Source organism: Lissotriton vulgaris, chromosome 4_1 (assembly GCF_964263255.1).
Source record: "Lissotriton vulgaris chromosome 4_1, aLisVul1.2, whole genome shotgun sequence".
Taxonomy (NCBI): domain Eukaryota; kingdom Metazoa; phylum Chordata; class Amphibia; order Caudata; family Salamandridae; genus Lissotriton; species Lissotriton vulgaris.
This window is the reverse complement of record NC_141691.1, coordinates 634,895,591-634,923,134: the sequence shown is the minus strand read 5'-3', so window position 1 is coordinate 634,923,134 and position 27,544 is coordinate 634,895,591. Positions and strand designations below refer to the sequence as shown.

The 27,544-nt window shown below is 44.7% G+C and overlaps 1 protein-coding gene across 5 annotated transcripts in view; it reads right to left on the bottom strand.

Annotated features, from left to right (window-relative positions):
- Window positions 1–27,544, bottom strand: part of BLVRA (biliverdin reductase A) — a 274,998-nt gene that overhangs the window by 81,648 nt on the left and 165,806 nt on the right. For 3 of the 5 annotated variants that reach the window (XM_086964880.1, XM_086964878.1, XM_086964877.1), the window contains one exon: window positions 11,599–11,727. In XM_086964880.1, coding sequence (XP_086821006.1) covers window positions 11,599–11,717 — 119 coding nt within the window. In that variant the 5' untranslated portion in view covers window positions 11,718–11,727. Of the gene's footprint in view, window positions 1–11,598; window positions 11,728–12,886; window positions 12,907–27,544 lie in introns of those variants that run through there. The other 2 variants (XM_086964881.1, XM_086964879.1) reach the window with 2 other exon arrangements.

Sequence of the window (27,544 nt, the reverse complement as noted above, 5' to 3'; positions counted from 1 at the left end):
CCCCAAACCCTGCCAATTTTTTTGGGGCACCCCCTTGCCTTATATGTTACTCTCTCTGCGGCCCTATAGAGGTCCTTCCCCCTTCTCCATTCTTCTATTTGTGGTGTGTCTGGCGCCCCCCCATTTCCGTGCCACGTCTCTCTTGGCCACGACTAGGGCCAGCGCCAGGAAGATAAGTAATGGTCTGCCAAATCTACATCAATTGTCATTCCCAGTAGTGCAATCTTGGGGTCCAACGGTATGGTGGTCTCCAGCACTTCCCCCAGCTCCGTCAGTACCGCCCCCCCCACCAGAACAGTTGGATATTTGGGCAGGACCAGATGGTATGATAAAAGTCCCCTATGCCAATGCCACATCTCAGACACCCTGGTCTCGGCGCCATCTTTGAACTTGTTTTAGGACACAGTATTATATTTCCTTCCATTGCATTCTCTAAACCTCGTAATTTATTTAAAAATTCGATTAAATTACACAACTCATCTCATGAATGTCATCAAATCAGAGGGTGCAAAACAAAATCAATAGAATTACACTTCATTCCTTGTGCATCCTGTGTAGAATATTTACATTATATACATATTCAAATAATACTATTTACAAGATTTACCTAGTGGGGACTGCTCTGTAAATTAGACATTTTACATTAACTGCAGATCTCAGTATGTCGCCAGCGGAATAACTCGCTTGCTCTTGCCCTGTATGGGCTAATACTACCACTTCTCTCAAGTTAATATAATCCACTGTAAGGTCTCGCACTCCCCTCTACCCAGTAATAACCTGTATTACATAGATGTTTCAACGCCCTATATGGGAACTCTTTGACCCACAGGTGGTACGGTATCTGTAGTCCTATAATTACGTTCTAATTTGGCCTTATTATTCCAGAGGAGTCATTATGTTCCCAAATGTACGGCAAGTTCTTCTCCACTATTTGAACCTCCTGGAAATTTGCTCTGGAGGTCTATGATGAATATTGATTCGAGTCTCCTTAGTCTCCTTTCCCTGTCCCCTCCTCTGACATCTCTGGGGACATGGTCTAGGCAGAAAAACTGTAACAGGGATCTGTCTCTCATGTGGTGACTGGCAAAATGCTGCGCCACTGTTTGTGTCATTACTAGCAATGGCCCTTTGATATTGGTGGACCCTCATTTTCATTTTAGAAATTCAGTCATTTTACTTAAAACTTCAGTTGCCAGCTTCTAAAAATAAATATTTCACCATGAAATACATTTTCACTTCGGCTAATTATGATCTATTCCAAAGAGAACTCATTTCCAAGAAATAAAATGTCCGAAAACACAAGATTGTAATTTGTTTAGTGAATACATTTAAATCCACAAACATCATATCCACTAACATTCACATATACTACTGACACACTTGGGCAGATTCTGTCATCCACCCTATAAATCAATTTACAAACACCCCACACTTGGTCAAGTTCCCCACACCAGCTACTCCAAATTGACACCCACATTTCGTTCTCATTTTTGGAATTAGGAAAAAAAAGAGTTGATGCTACCTCCCTCTAATTTCTTTTTGTAGTGGTTGATTGGATGAAAGGGTCATGGAGCGGTGGTTCAGTGCTACATTGGGAAGGCTCTTGCTTGCTCATTTAATTAAAAAAATAACAACAAGGAATGATAATGTCAGCCTCAACACTGGTCCAATCACTTCTGTCTCTCTTCATCACCCACTTCTTTGGGCAGCTGTCTATGCTTCCTTTTTTCGCTTTATCTGGACCGTACTTAAGCAGATGGTCCTTGACCCTGGTCTCTCTCGCTCTCTTTCTCTCTATGGCCTCAGTGCTCTAAAGCATCTATATATTGTACCCAACTGCCTCAGGTCCCCACTCTCTGTATCCATCCCTAGAAAATATGAACAGCTCTCTCACACATCCCAAAGTGCTTGAGATGTGGTTACCAGTCCCGAGTGCTTGTCTCCATCTGCAAGAGTCTGAAAAAGTAGTGCATTGCCTCTGTTGTATCACTCCAGACTCCGTGCTCTTAAACAGCTGTTTCAATCCTTGCTGCCTGTTTCCTTCATCAGTACAGGTCAGTACCTGCCCTTTGTCACTGATGGCTGTCTCCACTGTCTGTGTGCAAGCTCAACTGTCCTTTGTCCCAACTTTCTTCCTTCAATGTCAGCAGCTGTCTCTCTATCCTCAACACATGTGGAAAGCTGTTCCTTGTCCCAGTTGTTTCTCCAAACCCAACATTCACGTGTGTACCTTCACACAACACAATTTCATGGTTTCTCCCAACTGACAATTTTCATTTAATATTGCTGTTTCTCCCTTCCGTCTCCGTACAGTCTTTTTGGATGAATCTTCTAACTTTCCTTGCTCTGGTCCTAGCCTCTTACAAAGATAGATTTTTTTTTCTTGAATAGTCGCAAATCTTTATTCTCACTCATTAGCAGCACTTCTTACTGCTTCTCCACTGTTGCATTGACTTTTATTATTAACACCACTAAGAACTTGACAGCTTTATATAACTACCCTATTCAACCCTTCTATTAGATCACTGGCTTCACAACAAGCAATCTACCACCACATTTGGTGACACATCGACTTGAAGAGCGTGTTCCCGCCTAATCCTAGTCTAAAGTTGTATTAGTAAACATCTCGACCCAACATTCTTGAGATTTTCAGAATTAGAATTTGTGACTCTGAAGTCACAACCCAAGTGTATTAACTGGGAAAGTATTAGAGACATCCCAGGTGTGCGAATAGTTCGGAAGGCTCTGGAATAAAACCAATGTGGTCAGAAATCCCCCAGGAGCAGCGTACACCCATGATAAATTCCCATTACTACTCTCCCATCTAGCACTATGTCATAGTACAGTTGGAGTAATATTAACGTTTACCATTATTCTACTCTTTAAAATCAATAAAAAGTCACAGTTACTTACCAACACAATGGCAATTGTTTTGTCGACTTCGGAAGAATGAAGGCCCATGCTGTTCTCTGGAAACAGCAGCAGTATAGTAATCATTCCACTTGGAAGGATGTGTTATATGCAATAGGGAATAATGAGGTTGAGTTTTTAAAGGGCTAGCCCAGGTACTCCTTTCCATAAGAGTTCATTAGAAAGCATTGTTATTTTCTGGGTTGCTATTTTTCTGAGTGGCCACATACCGAGGATCACTTTATCAGGTGACCGATTACAATATGGTAGAAAACATCTTGTGAAGTTTTTAGTCAAGTCTGAAAGTGTTGTTGTTGGAGGAGGAGCTACGCGAGCATCCGAGATGGCTGCATGAGCACAGGGCTCCCGGGACCCTCGCCGCTCTTTGCAAAATATCCTGACGCTATCCTGATTTTTCAGATGGGTTACTGAAGATGAACCTCAGCTGATGCTTTTGCTCTTTGAAGAATTTGATTTGGACTCTGGGAACCGAAGTTACGTTGGTCCGAACTTTTGAGGCCCACCTTGCGGTAAGCCGGGGGCTTGGCAAGCTGGCACGCCGGGACGAAGTTGAACAACAACGGCTGAGGGGTCTTCCCCCAGTAGCCCTGCATCAACTTTCGGTTTCGCTTTTGGGTCCTGGCACCGTCAGATCGCAGGACTGTTCCGTTCTGTCGGAGGTCCGGCCTGGCTCTGTCTCATCATCGTGTGCCTTCGACTCTTAACGCTTCTGTATCGAACTGAGTTGTCACTTTGGCCACACGAGCCTACTCTTGTAGACTTTTGGTGACTTGCCTGCGAGCGGCCATTTTCACCAGGTCTCATGGGCCCCTCCGGGGCGTATCTTCCAGTATCGCTGCTAGGGCCGACAACGAGAAACGGAAAACCAAGGCACCTATTTGCGGGGGACCGGTTCAAACTAATATCATGGATCGTTATACCCCATCTAAAGGATCCCCCGGTGGCGCCAGCCGCATTCCGGAGGACGCCAAGGAAGACCCAGCTGCCCTGACCGAACTGTCTCTCCAAGACGTCATGAGCGCCATTGCCAATATGAAGGCTACCATCGGCCAGCAATATGAGGCTCTGGCTCATAAAATCGACACGGTTGCCATCGATGTCACCTTGATCAGAGCCGACTTGTCTAAAACCAACAAGAAAGTGAAATCGCTGGATTTGAAGACTTCTAGCCTTACGGCCGATGTGTCGGAACTACAAACTGAAATCGGCAACCTTAAATCATCCAACGACCTCATGTCTCATCGACTGGAGGATTTTGAAAATAGGGCAAGACGCAACAACATCCGCGTCATTGGTGTCCCTGAAAACCCCGAAAATCCTTTAACGGACCTCCTGGTGGAAGACCTCGTTCTGAACCACCTTGCCCCTACAGGACTGAGCAAATTCTTTGCCGTGGAACGTGCCCACCGTGTGCCCGGTGGAAAGCCAAGGCCGGGCGCCCCTCCAAGGCCTATCATTGCCAAGCTCTTTCATTTCAGAGACCGGGATGCTATCCTGCAGGCCTCGAGGGTGAGCGGCCCGGTAAAATTCGAAAACACTACAGTCAGCTTTTACCCGGACTTCACTTAGCTTCTTCAGAAGCAAGGATGAGCTTTCAGGGTGTGAAGCGAAGACTCCGAGACTTGGGCCTGAAATATGTTATGTTGTTTCCTACCAGACTTTGTGTTGAGTATGAAGACCGGACCGGACGTTTTTCTTCGACCGGCCAGAGAATGAGAGTGACTGGCTGGATTCTCTGCCTGCCCGGAACGATCGAACTGAGCACCCTGGTGGCACCGAGGGTGGTGAGCCAGAACAGAAGTGACGATGCGGCTCCCGATTTCTGAATACTTGACTTTTCACAGCTGGGTTCGATTATTTTACCATTGTTGTATTTCATTGTCGTATACCCGAGGGTGGTGGGGGTGGTGGGACTCTTTCCTCCTCCAGGGTTCTTCTTGAAGATTAGAGTAATGGTAGGGCGACAGGCACACTGCAAGTTGGGGGTGGCTTTCAAGTCTAATGCAGGGGTGCAGGGTGGGGGGAGTTGTAACAGGTTCAGGTTGAGGGGTGGGGGGGGAGTGTTTGGGGGTTTGTTATCTTTTCTCAAGGCAACATATTGCTCCTTTCTATGATCCGGCTATTGTGTTTCTTGTGGGGTGGGTTCCACATTTCTTGCTGGGATGGGGGGTAGTGGGTTAAGGCTAATATTTTGGAATGTTAACGGGTTGGGTGATAGAATAAAACGGGGAGTTGTGCTACAATTCTTGCGTCGCCTGTCCTCTGATGTCGTTCTTTTACAGGAGACACATCTGGTGGGGAACACGTGTCACGCCATGAACAGGTGGGGTTACCGTCTCGTTGCACATTCTGGGTTCACCACTGGTTCTAGGGGCGTTGGCATTCTTGTTCGGTCCTCTCTCCCTTTGGAGATAGACAACGTAATCCTCGACGACAGGGGGCGCTACGCCGCCCTCACTGGTAGATGGGAGGGTAGGATTGTTTCGCTGATCACTGTCTTTGTTCCACCGGGTCTACAGACCTCCACTTTCTCAGATATTGGGCGAGTAGTGCTGGGACTCCCTGATGGTACCCTGGTTATGGGTGGGGACTTTAATTCTATTGTTTCTGGCAATGTAGATCATCACCCCCCCCAGAGATCTTACCAAGTCTCAATCATGGCTGAGTGGGTTTTTGGAGACTTTTGGTTTGGTGGACTGCTGGAGGTTGATGCATCCAGCGCAGATACAATACACTTTTCATTCTGGGGCCCATGGAAGTTTTTCCAGACTTGATTACGTTCTAATGCCAGCGGCGCAGTCCCCTTCTGTCAGAGAGATCAGACACCTTGCCCGGGGCATTTCAGACCATTCCCCATTGTGGCTCTGTATGGATACTAGAGTGTGTGGTGCAGGATGAGTCGCTCCCATAAACCCCTGGTATTTACGTAATCCTAAGACCCGTGCTGGTTTGATAAAGTCCATATTTCCTTGAAAATAAGGGGTCTGTGTCCTCATCTATGTCACTATGGGAAGCCTTCAAGACTGTCATTCGTGGGCAGGCTCGATCCTTAATTGCTGATGCTAATAAAACTAAAAATCAAGAAATTGTTCGTCTTGAGACAGAAATAGTCGAGCTGGAGAATGACTTGGAATCAGGCGTTACCCATGCCAAACTCCACGCCCTTGGTTTGAAACAACTGGATTACAAATCCCTGGTCACGGATGCTGCCAAAATAATGCACAGATAGCAGCAGGGCAGATTGTACGATGTTGGGGACAAAGCGGGTAAATTGATTGTGTGGCTTGATAAGAAAGAAAGGGCGAATCGCGTGGTCCCCGTGATTCAAAACCTGAATGGAGTGTGTGGGACTGATCCGAGTGAGATAGTGGGGTGTTTTGTGGACTATTTTCGTACAGTGTATTCTCCGGTCCCTAATAGAGATGAGGAAGACTCATTTGTTGCTACGCGATATTGCACTGCCACGCCCATCAGAGGCTGACCGAGACCTAATGGAAGCTCCATTGTCGGCGGATGAGATTGCAATTGCCATTCGCTCCGTTCGCTCTGGCAAGGCCATGGGCCCCAACGGTCTGCCCATCGAACTATACAAATTGTGCCCCGATAAAGTTGCACCGTATCTCCGAGATATGTACCTGGAGTCGCGAGACCTTGGCTCTCTCCCCTGTGATCAGCGTTTAGCTACGATTGTGGTAATTCCTAAGGAGGGGAAGCCTCGGGATCGCTGCACTTCATACAGGCCCATCTCCCTGTTGAACGCCGAACCTAAAATCCTAGCTAAAGTGTTGGCTAATCGGCTGATCACGGTGATTGGTGACCTGATCCACCCGGACCAATCTGGTTTTATCCCGCATCGTAACACAGCACTCAACTTGCAGCATTTGCATGGCGTCCTCGCGAGGGCAGGGTCTCTTCATGAGCCGGCCATCTTGGCTTCTTTGGACGCCACGATGGCCTTTGACACTATAGAATGGCCGTATCTCTGGGCCGCCCTTGCGAAATTTGGTTTTGGTTCTGAGTTTATCGGGTGGGTGAAACTTCTATACGAGGAACCACTGGCTCAGGTGGTCATTAATGGCCGAGTATCTGATTCTTTTACTCTTGGGAGGGGTACGAGACAGGGCTGCCCGTTGCTCCCCTACTTTTTGCGCTTGTCTTAGAGCCTCTGGCTGCTTGGCTCCGATGGGAGCCTTCGATAAAGGGTATCCAGCGGACTCCGGATTTTGAAGACCGGATCTCGCTTTATGCTGACGATATCCTGTTATACCTTACCTCCCCCCGAAAATCGCTTAATGTTTTGTTCAATGTTCTCACTTCGTTTGGTAAGAACTCAGGTCTAGTCATTAATTGGACTAAATCCTGTGTTTATGTAATTTCAGGTGGTCTTCCACCTTTGCCTCGTAGATTTCCCATCCAGGTCTCGCAGACGGGATTCAAATATTTGGGGATTTTTATATCATTAGTCCCTGCTGTTCGCTATGAACGCAATTTGCTTCCCCCTCTCCAGAGGCTGAAACTCGACGTTGTTCGCTGGCGTAGATTACCATTGTCGCCGCTCGGTCGTGCTGCGCTTTTTAAAATGATGTCCCTGCCACGTTTTCTGTACGCACTCCAGAATTCATTCAATATTATCCCTGCAGGCTATTTCCGGGAGGTGGAGAGCTTGCAGAGGCGGCTTGTCTGGGACGGGCGTGCAAGAATCGCCCTCACTAAGCTAACCCTCCCCTGGTATGACGGGGGCATGTCGCTCCCAGACATCAGGCGGTATTATTGGGCCTCTCAGTTGAGCGCGATTAACCACGCAATGTATGCACCCAGCCCAAATCCTGCATTTGAGATGGATAAGTATCAGTTGCCGGGTGGGAATTATAACAGGGCGCTCTACTCTAAGGTGGCAGGGAGAAATTTAACAGGTCCCACTAAGATTGCTGTACGAGTCTGGTGTGATGCGAATGCGGCCCTGGGTTGGAAGGATCGACTGACACGCGCGACTCCTTTGTATGCGTCTGAGAGATTGGGATGCCTCTGGACAATGAAAGGTTTTGAGAAATGGGATATGATTGGTATTGGCAGGGTGGGCGACCTCTGGGCCAAGGGTGCAGTTAAGACTTTTGAGACATTGCAGAAGGAATAGGAGTCGAGTGACAGGGAGTTTTTTAGATACGCACAGGTTCGTCATGCCTTGACCTCGGTCTTCACTGCCAATGCCTCCCCGCTGGAAGATCGTGTGCTTGATGGTCATGTGCCTGATAGTGCGATTTCATTAATATACAAGAAGTTGATCAATAATCGGGCGGATCTCCTTGTATGTCTCAGAGAAGTCTGGACTGGGGGATAGGCTGGAACTTGACGATGAAGACTGGCAGTCTGCATTATCTTCACCTAAGGAGGTGGCTATTCCCGCCCGTCTCCGCCTCGTCCAACTTAAAATTCTCCACCGTGTGTATGTCACCGGTCCTCGTCTGGTTTCTATGGGTTATTCTGCTGATGGGCTATGTAAGCGTGGTTGTGGAATGATTGGTACCTTCCTCCATATTATTTGGGAGTGCCCAGAGGTGACCGCATTTTGGAATCGTGTGCATGCAGTGATGGAGTGTGTCACCGGAGTCGCGCTGTTGCCTGAAGCCCTGCGATGTCTGTTGAATGTGTGGGAACCAAATGATTATAGTGTCGCTCAGACCCGGTGGGCGACCCTTGGGAACATGATTGCCAAGAGAGACATTGCACAGTTGTGGGGTTCCCGGCGGCCGCCCACTGTGTCAGTATGGAAGGAAAATATGGATTGGTGTATGCTTAGAGAAAAGACTGTATTTGGCTAGGGGCAGACCTGGGGCGTGGACTAAAATCTAGAGCCAGTGGAAAGCCTACAGAGGGAACGTATGTACACCCCTGTTTGATGACAATCCGGACATCTCCCTCTCCCCCTGATCCGACATTCCATGTTTTGTTTAAATTTTGTTCCTATTCTTGGCTCCCCCACTGGCCCCCTCTGACCCCCTCCACTAACTATCAGTTTGCACAACTTTGCACTTGGAGATCCCTCCCGTACGAGCACAATTCCGTGTACAATGTTCCATGAATTGAGACTTGTTTTTTTCTTTCCTTTATTTTTCTTTTTTTGTAAAAAACTAAATAATACTTCATTATGGCTCTATCCTGTGTTGCTACGGATCTTATCCTGAATCGCTGCCGGGCCTCAGGGATGTCGGCGAAAGAGCTGTGGTATATACTGATTACTTCTACTTTTGCTAGCGGCCGGCCCCTGTGGTTGTAGGCCCTTGTGTGTAACTTTATTTGAATGCACAATAAAGTTTTAAAAAAAAGTCTGAAAGTGTTTAATAAAAAAGGTCATTAGTCTGTGAATCACCAAGATAACTGACAAGGGGCTACACCAAACATCAGCAACAGGACAGGGCTCTCTGATACAAGGCACCGCCCCAAAGCATACCCTACTACACACAGCGTTTTAGTATTGATCACATTACAAAGTTCACACAAGGAACAAGCTATGGAAGTTGAAAGGATTTGACAAATGGGACCTCACCAGGATCTTGTCTATTGGAGACCTATGGGTAAAGGGCGAAGTAGTGACATTTGCCTTCCTGCAACAGAAACATGAGCTCACCAAACCAGAATACTTCTGTTACCTACATGTCCGACATGCGCTACAATCACACCTAACTAAAGGCTCCCCTCTCCCAGAATCCACACCTCTCGAGGACAGGCTGCTTGATGGCTATCTACCAGAGAAAGCAATCTCCCTCATATATAAAAAACTGATAAATAACACAGCAGACCCTCTTCAAGGCACCATGGCTAAGTGGGAAGGGGATGGCCTTAAATTGGACGACGAGGAATGGCAAGAGGCACTAGCCTCCCCAAGGGAAGTGGCTATCTCGGCCATTACCGGACCCTGCCTGGTTTGAATGGGGAGGGCAGAAAGGAGAGAATGTAGAAGACACTGGTTCTGAGGGGACGTTTAAGCATATCCTATGGGAATGTGATCTTATCCAGAGGTACTGGTGTCAAATACATGCAGTTCTTGGTGAGGTGTTGGGACTGACCCTCTGCCTTGAAGCGAAGAGATGCCTACTGAATGTGTGGGAACCCACGGCCTGAGCAGAGCGGGTAGGATCTGGGTAACACTGGGCCTCACTGTAGCAAAAAGGAATATAACTCAGCTGTGGGGAGCCGCAGACCCGCCAACCATAACAGAATGGAAGAAAAACATGGATTGGTGAATGTTCCGGGAAAAAACAGTATACAGTGCGAGGGGCTGTCCTAAGAAGTGGTCTCACATCTGGGGGGCATGGAACACGTACAGAGGGGAAATTTGTGGTCCTCCACGCAGCCTCATCTTGGATGATTTGCCCTCACCATAAAGAATGTATCCCATGATGTACTATTGCTCTATTCTTGTAGTCACCATGATTGTCAATAAGTCGTCAAATGAATTCCTCCTGTATGTAATGATTCACATGACTCATGTTTTAGAGCGGATTCCTGTTGTTTAATAAAAATAATTAAAAAAATAAAATAAAGAGGATGGCGTTTACACAGCAGCAACTACTTACAACTAAACCTACTAGCAGGTATTTGTTCAGGCATAAAACGTGCTACCCGCGACAGTATTGCTCCATCATTCTTGACGTAGCATTGAAGAGAGCCAATACTCAGTTTCACTGGCGCTCTATGTGATCTGCATGAAGCCCATTTCCTGCATTTCTACCCTTGTTGTCTAGAGATCATTTGTTCTCTTCTGCGTCTTCATAATACTGTGAGAATTAACCTTGGGTCGAATGTTGACAAAAGCTTTGGCCTGTTATTGGCTGATGTTTTGATTGTTTGCCTGCTACATGGCCACAGTTTTTAACCCCTTCGAAGCTAATGACGAGCTGGGCTCGTCATGGCGCTTACCTGCTGTGCGCGGATGACAAGGCCAGCTCGTCATGATTTATGGGATTTTGTTGTTTTTAGCGCAGGACGGGAAAACGCCTAGCAGCCATGTGGTTAAAGAATAATTTGGCAACTAGTCAGTTTCCCATCATCAGGCCACTGACTTCCCAATAGTGACATTAGAACTGATGATCTAGGAAGTAATCCATGTCTGCTACTATACTGTAGCTTTGTTAAGTCATCAAGATTGATCACCTTAAAGGTGACCATTCTTTAAATATTTTGGTCGTCCTAGGGTCAAGGAAATTGATTTTGAACCAGCTATTCCATCTCGTGTCTTTACAACCTTCTAATCCTTGATGATACGAAAGCAATACATCTTTATTCTGCTTCCGGTTGTCACAAGTGCCAGTGGTCTTTCTTCCTTTAAAGATATACAACTGCCGCCAAATCAGTATCAATAACCACAAGCAATCTGGGACAAATCCGGGCACCGCACCCCAGCAACCAAGCAGAAAACCAACAACTACAAATGTACACACGTTTAAGTGAAAAATACACAACAACAAATGCTGGATGTCACACATACGCCACAGAAGTCACAACATCAAACATCACAATGACAATCCTGCCACTTTTGATGTGAGGCACTTTACTCATACAGTTAAGTAGAGGTACTTTTAGCTTCGGATAAGACACGATTTTACGAGGTTCCAACTGCACACCTTCAACTTCACAGTCACATAGAAACTACAAATTTGAACTCTTAACCTTGATACAAATCCTTTGAGCTTCAGAATCTCAGAAGGACTGGAGGGCAATGGATTCAGCAAGTCTCTGATGCGCACTGATCCTGCAGTGCCAATGCCAACCACGACAACTCCAAACATTTTCTTCCTGCTGAAAAAGGAAAGAAAATCTTTATATACATTATATGTAGTTAGTTTATAGATACCTGCACCAAACATTTAAATAATAAAGAATGCAATTACTGCATGTTTTTAGTTGCTCTAACGTATTATGTTAGCATTTATCAAGGGAGTCCAACATAGAATTAAAAAGGTTGCCTTGTTTGTCTGCTTGGTGCATCTAAATATAACTGTAGTGTTCTGAAAGGGGAACATCGTTTACAACGCGGTGTTTACACCACACTACCTTAACAACGCTGCCATTACAACGCAAGTCGTTACTACGACTTGCGCTGGATGGCGCTGTTGGTTAAGGAATATTGTAATTTTATATTCCAACACCTTCCCTATTGTTACGTAGACTGGGGTTGGATAATAAAATTATAACATTCCACAATCCGCGCCCTCCAACCCAAGTCGTAACGACTTGCGTTGTAATGGCAGCGTTGTCAAGTACCGCGATCTAAAAGATCGCGTTGTACTGACATACATCCGTTCTGAAATACTGACAAAACAAAAGTGAATGATTTACAGCGAAGATGCTATATGAGACGGCCTGCATATATGGCACAGCAGTGTCACATCTTTTCTCCAAAATTATAAATTTATACCACTAAAAATAGATATTCTGATACAGGTCTACAAAAACAAAGTGAAACAATATGAAGTAAATATAGAGTTACAATGTATTCTATCTTTAAAGATAAAAGAAAATAGGTCTGACGTTCGGCTGTTGTCTGAGGAGGGGCTAGCCCTCTAGAATGCACAACCATCACTTTTGAAAACCATACAAAAGTGTTCCACATTTATCAAACAATGTTATTTTGAAAAACAAAATAAATCTGAATATGAGGTTCCACAAAAGGAGACATTCGGGAATACTCAACTACAGCAACAATGTTTGGATACGTTGCCAACAGATTTATGGCTCACTTAAAAACTTATTATGGAATAATGTCAGAGTGTATATTGGTTTTATACTGATCCATGACATTAACTGAAGGAGGTTTTCAGGGTCTTCTAGTCCTTAAATAAACCGAATACTGAATGAGGAATTCACGAGCAAATAATTGTTTCAAAGAGTGAATCACATTAGCTAGAAAAAGTAATTATGAAGATTCATAGCAAACAAATGATTAAGTTGTACTTACCATATAGGTATTTACGTTTAATAGGTAACACAGTGTTTTGTGATTTCTGTCTTTGTTTTTTTGCTGTTTTTTCATCTAGTCTGCGTTGCACTGTGGTGGAAACCAAATAAGCAACTTATTTCACTGTATATTATTACAGTTGATAAGGTAGCGGATTCTGGAATGCGATCTCCTTTCTGACAAAAGAAAGTGTGCAGTCACTCTCCTTATACAGTCCATGATCTAAGACTGGTCGCCTTAAAGTGCCAATGAATGTACTGGAAATGAGTGCATCTTACCCATTTTGGTTCTTTGATTTCCTTATTTTGGTTCTGTATTACCTGATCTTACAGAAAAGTAGGACTTTGACCTGTGCCTCCTCATCCTATTACCAACCTCTTTACTCCTGTCGCCCCTCAGGAGAAAAAAAGTACCAAGCTTAACACACAGTTCAAGGTTAGATAATTATTTCTTAGTCTATGTATTTTTACTGCTTAACCTTGCGTTTCAAGGAAGGAAAGGCAGCAAAGCTAATGACACAATCGCGGCTTGACCTCATTGTTTTCATTTGCTGTTTCTCGGTTTTCACTTATTAGCATGCAAATAGACAATATATGCTTGATACGGTTATTTTTATGTACTAGTAGAACTTTATTATTTTCTCAATAAAGAACTGTTAAAATTATTTTATGTAAACTAAATAAATGGACCAAATGTTACTACAAAAAATAATGGAATGTTGTAATTTCATGGGCATAGTGCATACAGAATCACATTAGCTTCAAACACGCGAGGATCGGTTTGATCAGTATGTTATGTTATGTTATGTTATGTTATTTGCATTTTAATGCGCACAGCTGCTCCAGCGAAGGAGCGTCCTGGCGCAAGGAAAGGAAAACACAACACAACACTAAGTCCAGTAACAAAAAAGCAGAACAGTAAAAGCAAGGAACATTTAAAACAGGAAGGTTTTCAAAGCCCTACGAAAAGATATTAGGTCGTTCGAGAGGCGGATTTCCAAGGGGAGCGCATTCCAGAGGGTTGCAGCTTTCACGCGGAAGGAGCGACCCCCCATCCGACTTAGTCTAAAACGGGGGACGACCACCAAGGACTGACCAAGGGATCGTAGAGAGCGGGTTGGAACATAGGGAGAGATCAGTGTATTGAGTATCCTGGGTGCCAACTCTCTCAGAATTTTAAAAACAAGGCAAAGAGCCTTGAATTGGATATGCTTGCTTATCGGGAGCCAGTGCAGGGACCGGAGAGTGTTAGAGGTAGGGCAAGTTCGAGGCAGACCAACCACCGTCCTAGCCGCCGCGTTCTGGACTCGCTGTAAACGAAGAATCTCGGCTTGGTTCGCTCCTAAAAGGAGTGAACTGGCGTAATCCAACCGCGAGATGATCATTGCTTGAATGACCAGCTGTCTTGTAGGAGCATCAAAAAATCGCAGCAGGGGTCTTAGCCCGCGTAATACTCCAAAACAGCAGGCCGCCACTCTCTTCGTGTGAGTCACAAAGCTTAGCGTGTGGTCAAGCCATACTCCCAGATTCCTGAGTTCCAGGACGGGGGCCGGCGCTGATCCCAGCTCCAGAGGCCACCATTCGTCCCCCCAGTGGTCCGCTTCCCTTCCAACGATCATCACCTCTGTTTTTGTCGCGTTCAGCTGGAGACAGTTGTTGTTCATCCAGCTGGCCACCTCTCTCAGTCCACTTCGAAACCTGGGGGCATCCTGCTTGGCATCCCCGCTGATCGTAACCGCCAACTGAGTGTCATCAGCATAGGAGACCATGGTTAGGCCCCATTGCCTGACGACCTCAGCCAGCGGCTGCACGTACAGATTAAAAAGCGTGGGACTCAGCGAGGAGCCCTGAGGGACCCCCAGGTCCAAAGGATGGTACTTGGACTGAAATGGAGGGGTGGCAACGCAGAAGGAGCGATCACTGAGGAAGGAGCGGAACCACTGCAGAGCTGAACCACAAATGCCAATGTCCTGCAGGCGGTGTAGCAAGATGCGATGGGAAACAGTGTCAAAGGCAGCGCTCAGATCTAATAAAATAAGCGCTGCCGTTTGACCTGCATCGAGCACACTCCGCAAATGCTCAACCATTGCCAGAAGGGCCGTCTCAGTGCTGTGGCCAGCACGAAACCCATTCTGCGTGGGATCCAGGACATATGAAATAATCTAATAAGTGTTTCTATAAAAACAAGCACTGACAATGCGATTAGTTGTGGTTTATACTAGAAAGTACTTCTTCATCCACAGGTGAGTTTTAGCACTAAGTAACTCATCATACATGCATTCATCCCTGCACTTTTGCATCCATGCATTCACTCTGGGCCACATGCATCAAACGAAAAACCGGTCGCAAACGGGCAGATTCTCAGAATCTGCCTCTTTGCGACCTGTATTTTTGCATTTAGGATGCATCATTCCAAATGCATAAATCGCAATTTAAGTAATCGCTAAATTGCGATTACCTAAATTGCGATTGCATTTAAGGAATCGCAAATTGAGATTCCTTAAATGCAATGCATTAAAGTAAAAAAATTAGCGATTTCGGTAACAGGACTTGCAAATTACCATCAATCTGTACTTGATGGCAATTTGCAAAAACTTTGAAAAACGCACTAAAGGGCATTTTTTAAAGTTCCATTTTACACCTACATGCCCTTAGGGTATGTGTGTGTGCAACATGTACACATATGCAGATTTCAGGGCAGCAACAGGGTATCCATTTGGAACCCTTGCACTCTTGAAATTGTATGCGCAATTTGCGAGTACCTATTGGTATTCGCAAATTGCAAATGCAATTCCCATTAATTCCTATAGGCCTCTATTCCTACAGGAATGAATAGACATTCGTTAATTGCGATTCACAATTTGCAAGTCGCAATTAAGGAAGGTTTAGAAATTGCTATTTTCTTAGCGATTTCTACATGCATAGGCTTTTGCAATTCCTTAATTGTGATTCCTTAATATTTGCAATTAAGGAATCGCAAAAGCCTACTTTGATGCATGTGCCCCTCTCTGACTTATTTTTGCCTTCGCACACTCACCCATCCAAAATAAGCTCCACACACAAACTCAACAAGCATATGTGAGATAAATTTAAAGAACGAAAGTAAGAAAAAGTGAAAACGTAACAGAGTGGAGACAGACAAACCTCTGCAATAACAAAAATAAGCACACAATTATACATAGCAGTGGGCGGCAATCTTGGAATAATAAGGTGCATAATGCATACATGGTGCATTAGCAACCCACCCTGAAAAGACTATTGCCTTTAACATATGACTTCACAATAAATTAGTCTACCCGACTTCCATTTCCTGAACTTTCAGAACAAACAGATCAGACCTGCGCCATTGGACCTACGCTTTTCAAGTGAACCAATGAGGTCTATAGTCTTTATCATTAGCTTGTCACCATAACCAACTGAAGCCTACTGTATTGAGCATAACATTTCCCACAAGGTAAATATCAAATGTACAGTCATAAACTGAAAAATAGGTAAAATATTACAATATAACACTAAACAATCTCTGGTAAGAGGGCCTTGCCAAACCCTTTACATTTTTCTGCTTATGTACCCAATTGCATTTCATAAAGTTCAAAGATTTATTTGCGTGTACATGTCTCAATTATAAACACATATGGTATTCATATACATGTATTACATATACCATTTGCTTTATTATAATTTATTATTTCAGCAACAATTCATATATGTATTCACATGGTTTATAATGCTTTATAGATGTATGTGAAGGTGCACCATGATTAATGTTAATTCTTGCATTTGACATCATCCTATGTAAGACCTTCTATTTTCTAAATAATGAAAAAAGTGTATTTAAACTAGGTACGGGCAAGAAGAGTAGAGAGGAAATGTTCAACTTCCTGGGAGACTGAGTTTGTATGAGCAGAAGCTGCAAACACTCCACATCTCAGAACAACGTGGCCTTATCAGCTTGCTGGGACATCACAGCTAATAAGCAGAGATAGATAGCAAACTTCTTCACGCAGAACAACACTCTGTTTTTCTATTAAGTTATGTGGGCAAGAGGCCACCCCAGAAATTTTTACAGGCCCTTTTGGTGCGAAGGCAGCCTAGCTAGAGGCAAGAAGAGAGGGGTTGCAACATATAGACTCCATCTTTTCACACAAGAGAATTCTGAATAGTAAAACAATGTAACAATGGGGTTTTGTTTGTAAGAAAGTTATTGGCATTTTAGGTTTTATATACATCGTGTGTGTACAAGAACCAAATCACTTTCATTTTTCAAATTTAAAACGACTGGGTCAACAAAGCCCGTTTCTACACACTGTAACAATGTTGTATCTCTTTTAGATATAATGTTTATTGATCCTTTCCAATGCCACTTTTTTTTCATTTTTATAGTTAAAACTTGTTGGACCTGAACCATTCTGCAAAGTCATCCCAAAACGTTTCGCCTTTGTCCCTCACCTTTTGCTGAATTCATTCTTTTTGGCTTTAGGACTCTGTGCACTTTACCACTGCTAACCGGTGCTAAGTGCATGTGCTCTCTACTCTAAACATGATAACATTGGCTTATACCAAATTGTCATATTTAATTTACATCCAAGTCCCAAGAAAAATGGTACTATATGTACCCAGGGCCTGTAAATTAAATGCTGCCAGCGGGTCGGCAGCACTGATGGTGCCACCCTCTTAAGTAGCCCTTTAAACATTTTTCTGGCCTGCCACTGCAGAGCCTGTGTGTGCAGTTTCACCCTGCTATTTAAACATGACAAAGTAAAACTTCAGCCAGGCCCAATCCTTCCTTTTTAATACATATAATCAATGCTAGGGTAGGCCTTGGACACCCAGAGGGCAGTGTGCAATGTATTAAAAAGTAGGACATTTCGTTTTAAGTTTTACATGCCCTGATAATGAAAAATATTTACATTCATGTTTTACTACTACAATGCCTACCTCTTCCATAGGATAACATTGGAGTTTACTTATTATATTTTTTAAGTGTAATTTCCAAATGGGTATAGATAATCTGTTCATGTTGGGGTTCTCTAGAATCCTAATTTAAAACCCTTATTTATAGTGAAGTTGGATTTGGAATTAAAATTCTGAAAATGCCACTTTTGGAAAGTTGCCATTTTCTTGCCTTAGCCATTTGTGTCTGGGTCACATGACTGAGTGTAAATGACAGTTGAGCTTTGTGTATTCCTTGAGGACAGCCACACACAAGAGGGAGCTTGGGTGTGCGTGGATGGACCATCACTGTCAGGATGCGAGGGAGGAGTGGGGCACAACCCATTTACACCTGTATAGGCAGTGTCCTGTCTCTACAGCAAGGGCTGCACAGCCCCTGTAGTTAGTCTGGACCCAGGCAGGGAAGGCAGGATGTCTGTACACTTGATATGGAAACATATAGAAGCTTCTCCTCCACTTCAAAAACACAATTGGGCATACATCAGACCTCAGACACCAGTTCTTCAGTACACTTATGGGCCTGTGGATACTTTGCCAGTAAGAAGGAATGCTGTGCTGCTACAAAGACTGCCACTCTGCTGGACTGCTGCTCTAAAGGAACTGCTGCCCACACTGGAACCGAGCCACTCACATCGCAAATCGGCATGAGCTGCCGCAAGCTCATCTCTTTGCTTAGCAAGCATCGATCGTAAATGGAGGACTGCATAGGCGTAGCTCCAGGCCGCCCATCCGCAACACCCAGCCTGCTATTTGCGCCACAATTACCACTGCCTGCGATGCTTTCCTTGCACCCTGTGACCCTCTCCAACTCAAAAGGGACTCTTGGAAGAAAAATTGAGGAGGTAAAACTTCATCTGGGCTAATCTGGGACTTTATCTGACCCATGCTCCAGCGTGACCAAAAAGACGCTGTTGGCGCTTTCTGCTTTAAGGCACTATTTTATAGTTTTAAAAAATCATAACTCTGGTTCTACCAATTGGATTTTTGTTTTTTATTTATTAAATTAAGCTCTATTTTTCTAATCTGGCATAGGATCTTTTTACAAGGTGTTTTCTAATTTTTTACTGGTTGAAGTAAAGCACAAATACTTTAGACATTGCCTCTAAGTTAAGCCAGACTGTGCTGTACCAAGAGCACAGTTTGATTTGGGGTTTTGCTTGTGCCTTACCCTGACAAGGATCGCAATTGCTGCTTGACCAGGGCTTACACAACAGTTGCCAACAATCCAATTATTTACACTGGTGATCAGCGGTGAGGATAGGACTTGTGTTTGTGAAGTGCCAAACAAGGATTTGGTGTACACTACCATCCCATATCTTAAATAATGAGGGTTTTCTTATTCTCCTCTTTTCCCCTCATTTGGACATTTTCCAAATGTGATTCCTGCTTCACCTCCATACACTTAAGACTCTTTTGTTGTTGCACCTGTGATACCTTGCCAGAATGGAACTGGATTTCACCTGCCTGTCACTGTGGAGTACGAGGGTATTAAAGGAGTTCTGGGAGGAGAGGGGACTGGCTGTGAGGGGGAGGTCTGCTAAGCGAGATCATCAGACAGCCCTGTGAGCCTCTGATGAAGTCTGCGGGTTGGTCTTTTACCAGAGGACCAAGAGAGTGATGGCCCTGAGGAAGAGGCTGAGGAGGAGTACTTTGCCGTTTTAGTGCTCTATAGAGGAGAGCTCTTTTTACTCCTGGCCCCAGAAGCAGGGCACTAAGAGGGTGATGTCCCTGAGAAGATTTAGGAGGAGGAAATAGCTCCAGTGGAGAGGGGGGAGCCCACAGAAATGGGATCCCTGCTGGATCCATTGCAGGAAGCAGTGTATCCCCCCCACACCCTGTCTCCTGAACAGTTGAAGGAAACACAAGCTAAGAGGGGCCTAAGGCTGTAGATGGCCTAACTGGCTGCAGAGGAAAGAAAGCTGAGGCTGAAAGAGCCCTGACGGAGAAGAGAAGGGCTGAGGATGAGAAGGCCTTAGCCACGGAAAAACTTGCCATGGACACTGGGAGGGCCTTGGAAGAGTGAAAATCTTGCTTGCTCACGATCTGAGTCTTAAAGAGCTGGACCTGGAGGACAAACAGCTGGTAGAGTCCAGCAGGAATTTTGACAGTGAAAATACAGTGTCTAGTGCTCAAGGAAAGGTCCATATACCCAGAAACTTGGTACCTGAACTTGAGGTAGGGGATGACAGACAGGTGGCTTGAGGCATATGAAGTAGCTCTACAGATGAACAGAGTCCTTGAAGAGGATAGGGGAGCTGACCTTTGTAGGCATCTACCTAGTGATGAGAGGGATGCCCTTCTTGCCCTAAAGAAGGGGGACATGATGAGGTATCCTGCCATGAAGGAGACACCTGTCAAGAAATATAGATTTACCCCCAGAAGAGTCAGGTTGAGGGTCAGGGTCAGTCAGAAACTGTCTCATCACTCTTGGGGGGATTTGTGGGTTACCTGTGTAAGGCCTTGGATGGGTGAATAATAGTGAGGTGAATACTTTTGAAGGGCTGCACGATTTAGTAGCAAGATTGTACATGTTCAGTCATTGTTTTCCAGAGCTATGCCAACAACTGGTTGACTGCAAGCTCACTGACCCCAGAAAGCTTGTGAAGGAAGCATCTCTAGGCAAGTACCAGAGGGTCCGGGAAGGCGTTGGGGAGTGAGCCTACGGAGGGTGATTCTGGTTACCCCCAACAGATGGGGTGGGTGCACAGTGGCCCACACAGGTGCCAGTTTAGTGTGGGGTAATGTGTTCCTAGGTCCCTTCTGAGCAAAGGTGGGGAAATTTGGCGGGCAGATTCCTAGGGCGCCTCCTTTCCAACCCTAGTGCTTGTAATGCTCCCAGCTGAGATCCAGGCAGTGGGATATGGTCTGTACCAAGATTTTCACCAATGATGGGAGAACCACAGTGTTAAGGGAGCTGGAGGTGGCAGCCACGAAAAGCATGGTAAAACTTCCGTTTTCTGGGGGTACCACTCTCCAGCAGAGGGTATTGAGGCCCAGATGAAGGGACAGGAGGTGGAAACAGTCCACAGTGGTAGGACCAGGGGTGTTGTCAGCTCTGAGAACAGAACACCCCAGTCAAGACTAACCCTGGTGAGGCTACTTCTGACGTAGGGGGGGCTCCCTGCAATTTCACAGAGACAGTGGGCGGGAGACCTGCCCCAGGCAGACCTCTGCATGACACAGATAGATTGTGTCACCCTTGAGGGGGTGGTTGCTAAACCTTAGCCATGCTCAAACCTTCCTGTTTTATAGGCCTGGGCAGAACTCGCAGAGTTACAAAAAAATATCTGCAAGATTCTGTGGATTCTGCCAATGGACAAAAAATGCTCATTCGCACTGCTTTCCCATGCTAGTAGCACATGCTGCACTGAAAAATCAGTGCTAATGCCAACATGCTGTGCGCAAGGGCAAAGCCATTTTGTTTTGCCTTTTTAGGTCTCGGCTGCGTGGGCTGCGCACATGTGCAGTCTCGCTGGTGAGATTTTATGTTTTTGAGGAGCTTTCAGTAATGGGCTTTAAGACCCGCCCCTCTTTCCCATTGGCTGGCATCGCCGTTTATGCTAAACGGTGGCCAGCCATTGGGAAAGAGCATCCTGTGACATAGACTTTTCTCTTTTTGGGACAGCCCACTTGGACGAGCTCGTCTGCCTTCCTTATGGCGTAAAAGGTTTCTTATCTTTATGGGGCCATGGTTAAACACATGGCCCCATAAACCTTTTACTTCAAAAAGAAAGCAGGCGAGCCCGTCCAAGTGGGCCGTCTCAAACAGAGAAAAGTCTCTGTCATAATCGCGGCTGCCTGGCGAGCGCTTGTTTTTGTAAGCTTGTTTTTTTACCTTGCTCCATCTTTATCTAAGTAACAGTGAGTCTTTCAATGTGATCAATAATCCTCGTTTTCTGACAACATGGACAGTCCAATGAGAAATACACTTAAAAGTATCTGGATAGACAAACAAAGAAAGGTAATAGGTAGTCTAAAATGACAGCAAGAGCATGTTTAATATTCTGTTTAGTTGGAAAAAGCTGAATACACGAGCAAGGCTTTGTACTGAAAAAAACTGTGACCAAGAATTGGCAGATGTGGTTGTCATTTAACCTGTGAGTGAAATTCACCTGTATAAGTACACTGACAGTCTCAGTCCTTATGTCACTCCAGTGAGATGTACAGGTGATTCTTTACACACTGAAGCCAAAGAATCATCATTGGAAGTTAATGAGCGGATAGGAGTCTCCCGTATTGTGCGCGTGAAGGCTGTGTAGATATGCGTGTTTCAGGTTCAACAATCAAAAGCTCCTCTTCTCGTGGGTCAGTAAACGTGTGTATGTGTGTACGGGGGAGGGCTGCGCTGCACCTGGGGCGTGAAACACCCGGAAGCAGGGCTTTCAGGAGCTGAGGAGTGCGTGTTCGCGAGGTCCTCCGGGGGTGTCTCGTCCACCGAGCACAGACAGCTCTTGAGTGTAGACTCACTCCTCGCCAGGTCAGTGGCGTATCACAGAATGAGGGTGCCCCCTCTCAATATTCATAGATCTTGGAGCGAATGGGGCCCCCGGGCCGCAGGGGAATATGTTACAGCCCTGCGCCAAACCCCACTGCGCGTTTAGTTGAGTTTGTTTTGGCAAAAGTGACCCTGCAATCTTCTTTTGAGAAATGGGGGAGCTTTGCCAAGAGGAAATGATTTGGCAGGAACATAACACGGATCATAACATAGGCCTTTGCAGCTCCTGAGTCGCTTGGGGCCCAACTTACAGTCCAAACCCTAGAGATATATCATGAAGGTATAAGTCTTGGAGCTTATTGTGAACTTTATTTCAACCAAAATCATTTTAGTTTTAGCAGCTGCACTCGGAAACTCATGTTTGTAGTCTCCTGCGCCATACTGGTCTACGCTGCAGGCGCATTGGCCTACTGACCTTTATTACTGAACTTTCACGCTTCCCGTTTATACACCTGCTTTGGAAACAGGTGCTTTCTCCCTCTGAGCTAGGTCAGACTCTAAACGTTATGGGTGGAGTTTTGATAGGTCTCCCAGAGCCTCTAAAGTGCGTTTACTGGTGTTCAGTGCTAGTTAGTGACACAGGCAATAGGAAATCCCGGAAAACTGTAGAGCGTTGTGCAGTAAAATACACTCCACATTGTGGAGCCCACAAATCCATGCCTTCAAGAACAAATGTGGCTAATGACTTCCTTTCAGCAATTGCTTCCCTCTTGGTGCCCCCAGAGAGATCTGTGGGCACTGCACCCCTCCTGCAACCCCCCTTACATGCGCAAGGGGTGGACTTGGCAGCCGGGAGCGGAAATATTATTCCGATGTAATGATTAAAGGAGGAACTCTACTTCCTTCCACAAAATCAGACAACAGTGAACAGGGAACCCAGCTGTCATGCGGAGGAGGCATGGGAAGGTGTTATTTACCAGTGAGCCAAGCCACACCCTATCCAGAGGAGCCGCAATACTACCCAGTCTTTCTTTTTTTCTCCCTTTCTTTCATTCACTCTCTACTACTCACTCTCTTCAACTCTACTACACTCTACTACTCTCTACTACCACACTTTCGCTACTACACTCTACTACTCACGCTCTACTACACTCTACTACTCACTCTCTACTGCTCACTCTCTACTACTCTCTACTACACTACTCACTCTCTACTACTCACTCTACTACAATCTCTACTACTCACTCTCTGAACTCTACTCTCTGCACTCTACTCTCTGCCTCTTTGCACTCTACTCTCACACATATATATATATATATATATATATATATACACATTTTATCTGCATATCTATACAAGTACAAATATAAATGCATACATATATATTTTTTCAGCACTGTCCGGGCAATACAAGCCCACACACAAAGACGGCACTCACAGGAATTCCTTTCCAGGTGTTTATTAGGTGTAGGAACCCACTTCCCTGCCACATATATGTGTGTGTATATATATATATATATATATATATATATATATATATATATATATATATATATATATATATATATATAGACACACACACGCATATAAATACACATCTGCATATCTATATAAATGCATGCATACGCATACATATGCATGTTATGTACATGAAAGTTTGAAAAACACCAATAAAAGCAAAGCTAAAAAGCCACCTAATTACAAACAGAATTGCTTTAACTTAAACGAGGGCGAGACCTATTGCATTTTCAATGCTTGTTCTGTTTCCTTCTCTCTCTCCTTGATGGCTGCCTTTTCCTTGATCCAACCCCTTCTGAACTTCCCTATCCCCAATTTCAACTTATTGGGTTACTGTATCACTCTCCCTGTGTTTATTTTACGTTCCTGTGATGTTTTTGTACTTTTTTTGTGTTCCATTCCAGGCCTGTCCTCTCTGTCAGTTCTCCTGGTTCTTTCCTTCCCGTTCCATTCCCAGACCCTTTGAAACTCTCTTCTGACTTGGTCCCAATGGCAGAAGCAGGCAGAGCCACCTGAATCCCTGTGGGCAACGCAGAAGGGCAGGGGTGCGGCCCGTCCCTTTTTCAGCGAGGTGAAAGTGTTTGCACTAATACTTTGGGTGCAGCAATACCTCCCCTGCATGTTTGCAGCAGGTCCAGTAAGGGTTACGGCCGGCTGTAGTGTTGACTACCCTGTGGGAGAGTGCTGCAGTGTGCGCAGCGCAGCACAGAATACAGCGCCCTCAGCAGCAGCTGACGCACCGATGGGCAGATGTCCTTGACTCTGAGCATTATCTGCTCAACTCGGAACACTATCTGCACAACCTACTGGGTGTCGAGGTTGCAGGGCTCAGATAGTAAATACTATTTTTATTTCTAAAAATTCAAATTTGTTTTTTTCAAGCAGCATGATCGCAGGTAAGCTAAGTTTAAGTGACAGTACGCACATTATATATATATATATATATAGATAGAGGTACTGATATATTTATATACACACATACATACACACACACACACACACACAGACTACTTAGGCATATTATTTTTGTCTTTATAAAAATGAATATACTTTATGCCGGTTAATAATAACTGTGCAAATTCACACAAAAAATAGTTATAATGTCATTGTGATCATTTATTATAAAATGTAAACTACATGTGTGTATTAAATTGATTCTGTAATTTGTATATATATTTATTTTTTTTTAAAGCTAAGTGTACAGGAAATTTTAAAGTTATGTTCACATTTTACACACACACCACAGAAATTCAGCAGTGAAGTTATCTGAGGCACACCTTAGAGCAAATTGATAAAGCAAGTATGTTCCCATCCAACCCTTACAGCAGCCGCTGAGGGAGCCAAGTTTGCCATGCAATATTACATTGAAACAGAGCCTAGATCCAAACCACCAGGTGCAGAGGCAACCCAGGGAAGCTTATAGAATGTGGCCAGGAACAATGGAATCTGCAGAGGACAGCAGCACAAATGGGCCTTCGCCGGGTTCATTAGTATGTGTATGTCTGAAGCTTCAATCAATTGAGACCCCAAGCACAAGTCCAGGGCACACATTGTAAGTGCACAAGAATCATACAAGCTGCAATGGCGGGAACAAAACCTCATCCAGTCCCTGAAGCAAAGACGTGCCTAACAAATGCAGTATGCAACAGGACATAAGGCAGTGCCAGAGCCATTTTAGCTTGAACTGGGATATCCATTGCGGAGCAAAAATATTAAAAGTAATATCCCTGCAACTAGGAACAGGGGAAGCCCTCCAAAGATGCTTCAGAGGACAGAGTGGATAAAGGATGGAATAACTCAGAACAGTTTGGAAGGTGCTGACCTACCCAGAGCGAATGCTCCTAAAAAAACCTTCAATGCCAGTCGTACTTGAAATGTTAAAAATGTGATGGACCAGTTCCCCAAAATGTTGTGGGAAGTTGGTACGGAGAAGCACTTGTATCGCCGAAGAGGAACGCACCACCTGAAGATCAAACGTCTCCTTGGCTGAAGTTAAGTCCACATCGTTTTGAAATAATATGGCTTTCAGTTTGCTCAGGGCTTCAAAACACACACTGGTAAGCTGAATTGAAGGCCACAGCGTATCCTCCCTAATTACATGGGCATGCAGAGACAAAACTTGGGTACAGCATGTTACAATGGAAAATACGATCGCCACATAGGAAACCCCTCGTTTCATCCCACAACAACTTGACAGTTCAACATCAGGTAACTCTCATTTGATAGCAATTTGAAAGTCGGACGTATCTGGCCGTTGGAGACCCTTTTAAGTAGCAAGACAGGTTCACCACTGAAGCATTTCATGCTCCGTGCAACGAAACATCGTTACAGACTAGGTACCCACTTAAAGTATTCTTGCAATCAGAGTCCCTGAGAAATACTTCAGTATCCTTATTCCGAGACCGGAATGTGAAAGGAAGCTCCCATTGTTAATGTATATACCCTTCACTCAACAATTCGTATCTGACCACTTGATGGTGTTGTAGACGGTACTGAAAGTGGAAAATCGAAACTGGTGGTGTAATGCACCCATGGATTATCCAATCCGAGGATGCTATCTCAGCAACTGTAAAAAGGTAATTTCTCCAGTTTTTCAATATGTCATTTTGTGTATTTAGCATCCTTAGGTGCCTTAGTTACCTGTTGTTCAGAAAGGTGATATTGTGAAAACACAGTTGTGATGTTTATTTGTCACCAATGCATGTGGTCCACAAGTAATGTTTGTAGCATCCAGGTTAACAACAGGATAGACCCAATTAGTGACGGCCCATGTTGTAATGCAGACAAGCCTTGTTGAAGTACAACTATAGTGGATGAGACAATGTTACCTAAGGAGTAAATCCTCGTCAATAGGGTAGTCAAACCATTGCCCATCGTTGCCATTGATCCTATCAATCTCATGCAGACTTTCAACATCCTCTTGTTGAGAACTTTTCAGATTACCTTATAGATGGCATAAAGGAAGCGCTTTTGACGTGTTTTCCGAGGACCCATTAAAAAGTCTTGTATGTCCAGGTCATCAGACAGAAGGGACAAGTGCTGTTATACCTGAGACAGTGTTGAGGTTTTTAGCCAATCAAGGCACAACATCCTAACACTGTTGGTTGTTACCACCCCTGAATGCTCACTCTGCACAGATCCCATGTCAGGCCTATTAGCTGTAGATCCCTTTGTGTTGCCTACAAATCTATTCTGACATTTGTTAGCATCTAGTTGCCAAACTAACCACCCCTTTCAATTGGGATCTGATGAGTTATGTTTGCTCTTACATAGCATGTTTTCAATTGTGTTTTCATCGGAGAAGATGTGGCCTAATGGCTACAGTGGTCGAACGCAGAGCTAGGGAACCGGGTTTGAGTCTCGGCAGAGATGCTTAACATCCTGCGATTCTGGGCAAATCACTTAATCTCCCCGTGCCTAACAATAATGAATGTGTCCATCTGTAATGCAACTGCTGCTCACGTAAAGCGTCCGGATACCATTGGGTCTAGTTCACGCTATTTAGAAATCCCTCCCCCAAAAACAAATTGCTGCTAGTTGTCAAATCATGTAAGAGCGGGAACCCGTGGTGTATTCAAATCCTTGATCTTGCCAAGCCAAGGCACGCTGTCTGTTGCAGTTTTATTCAGGAAAATAATATGTTTTGGTATTAAACAGGCCCTATGTAAAGCCTCAGTTTCCTGACCCTGCCAATCTCTAGTCCCCCAGATAGATTCTACATCTGCTGTATCACTCCAAAAGTCAAAACCTTGT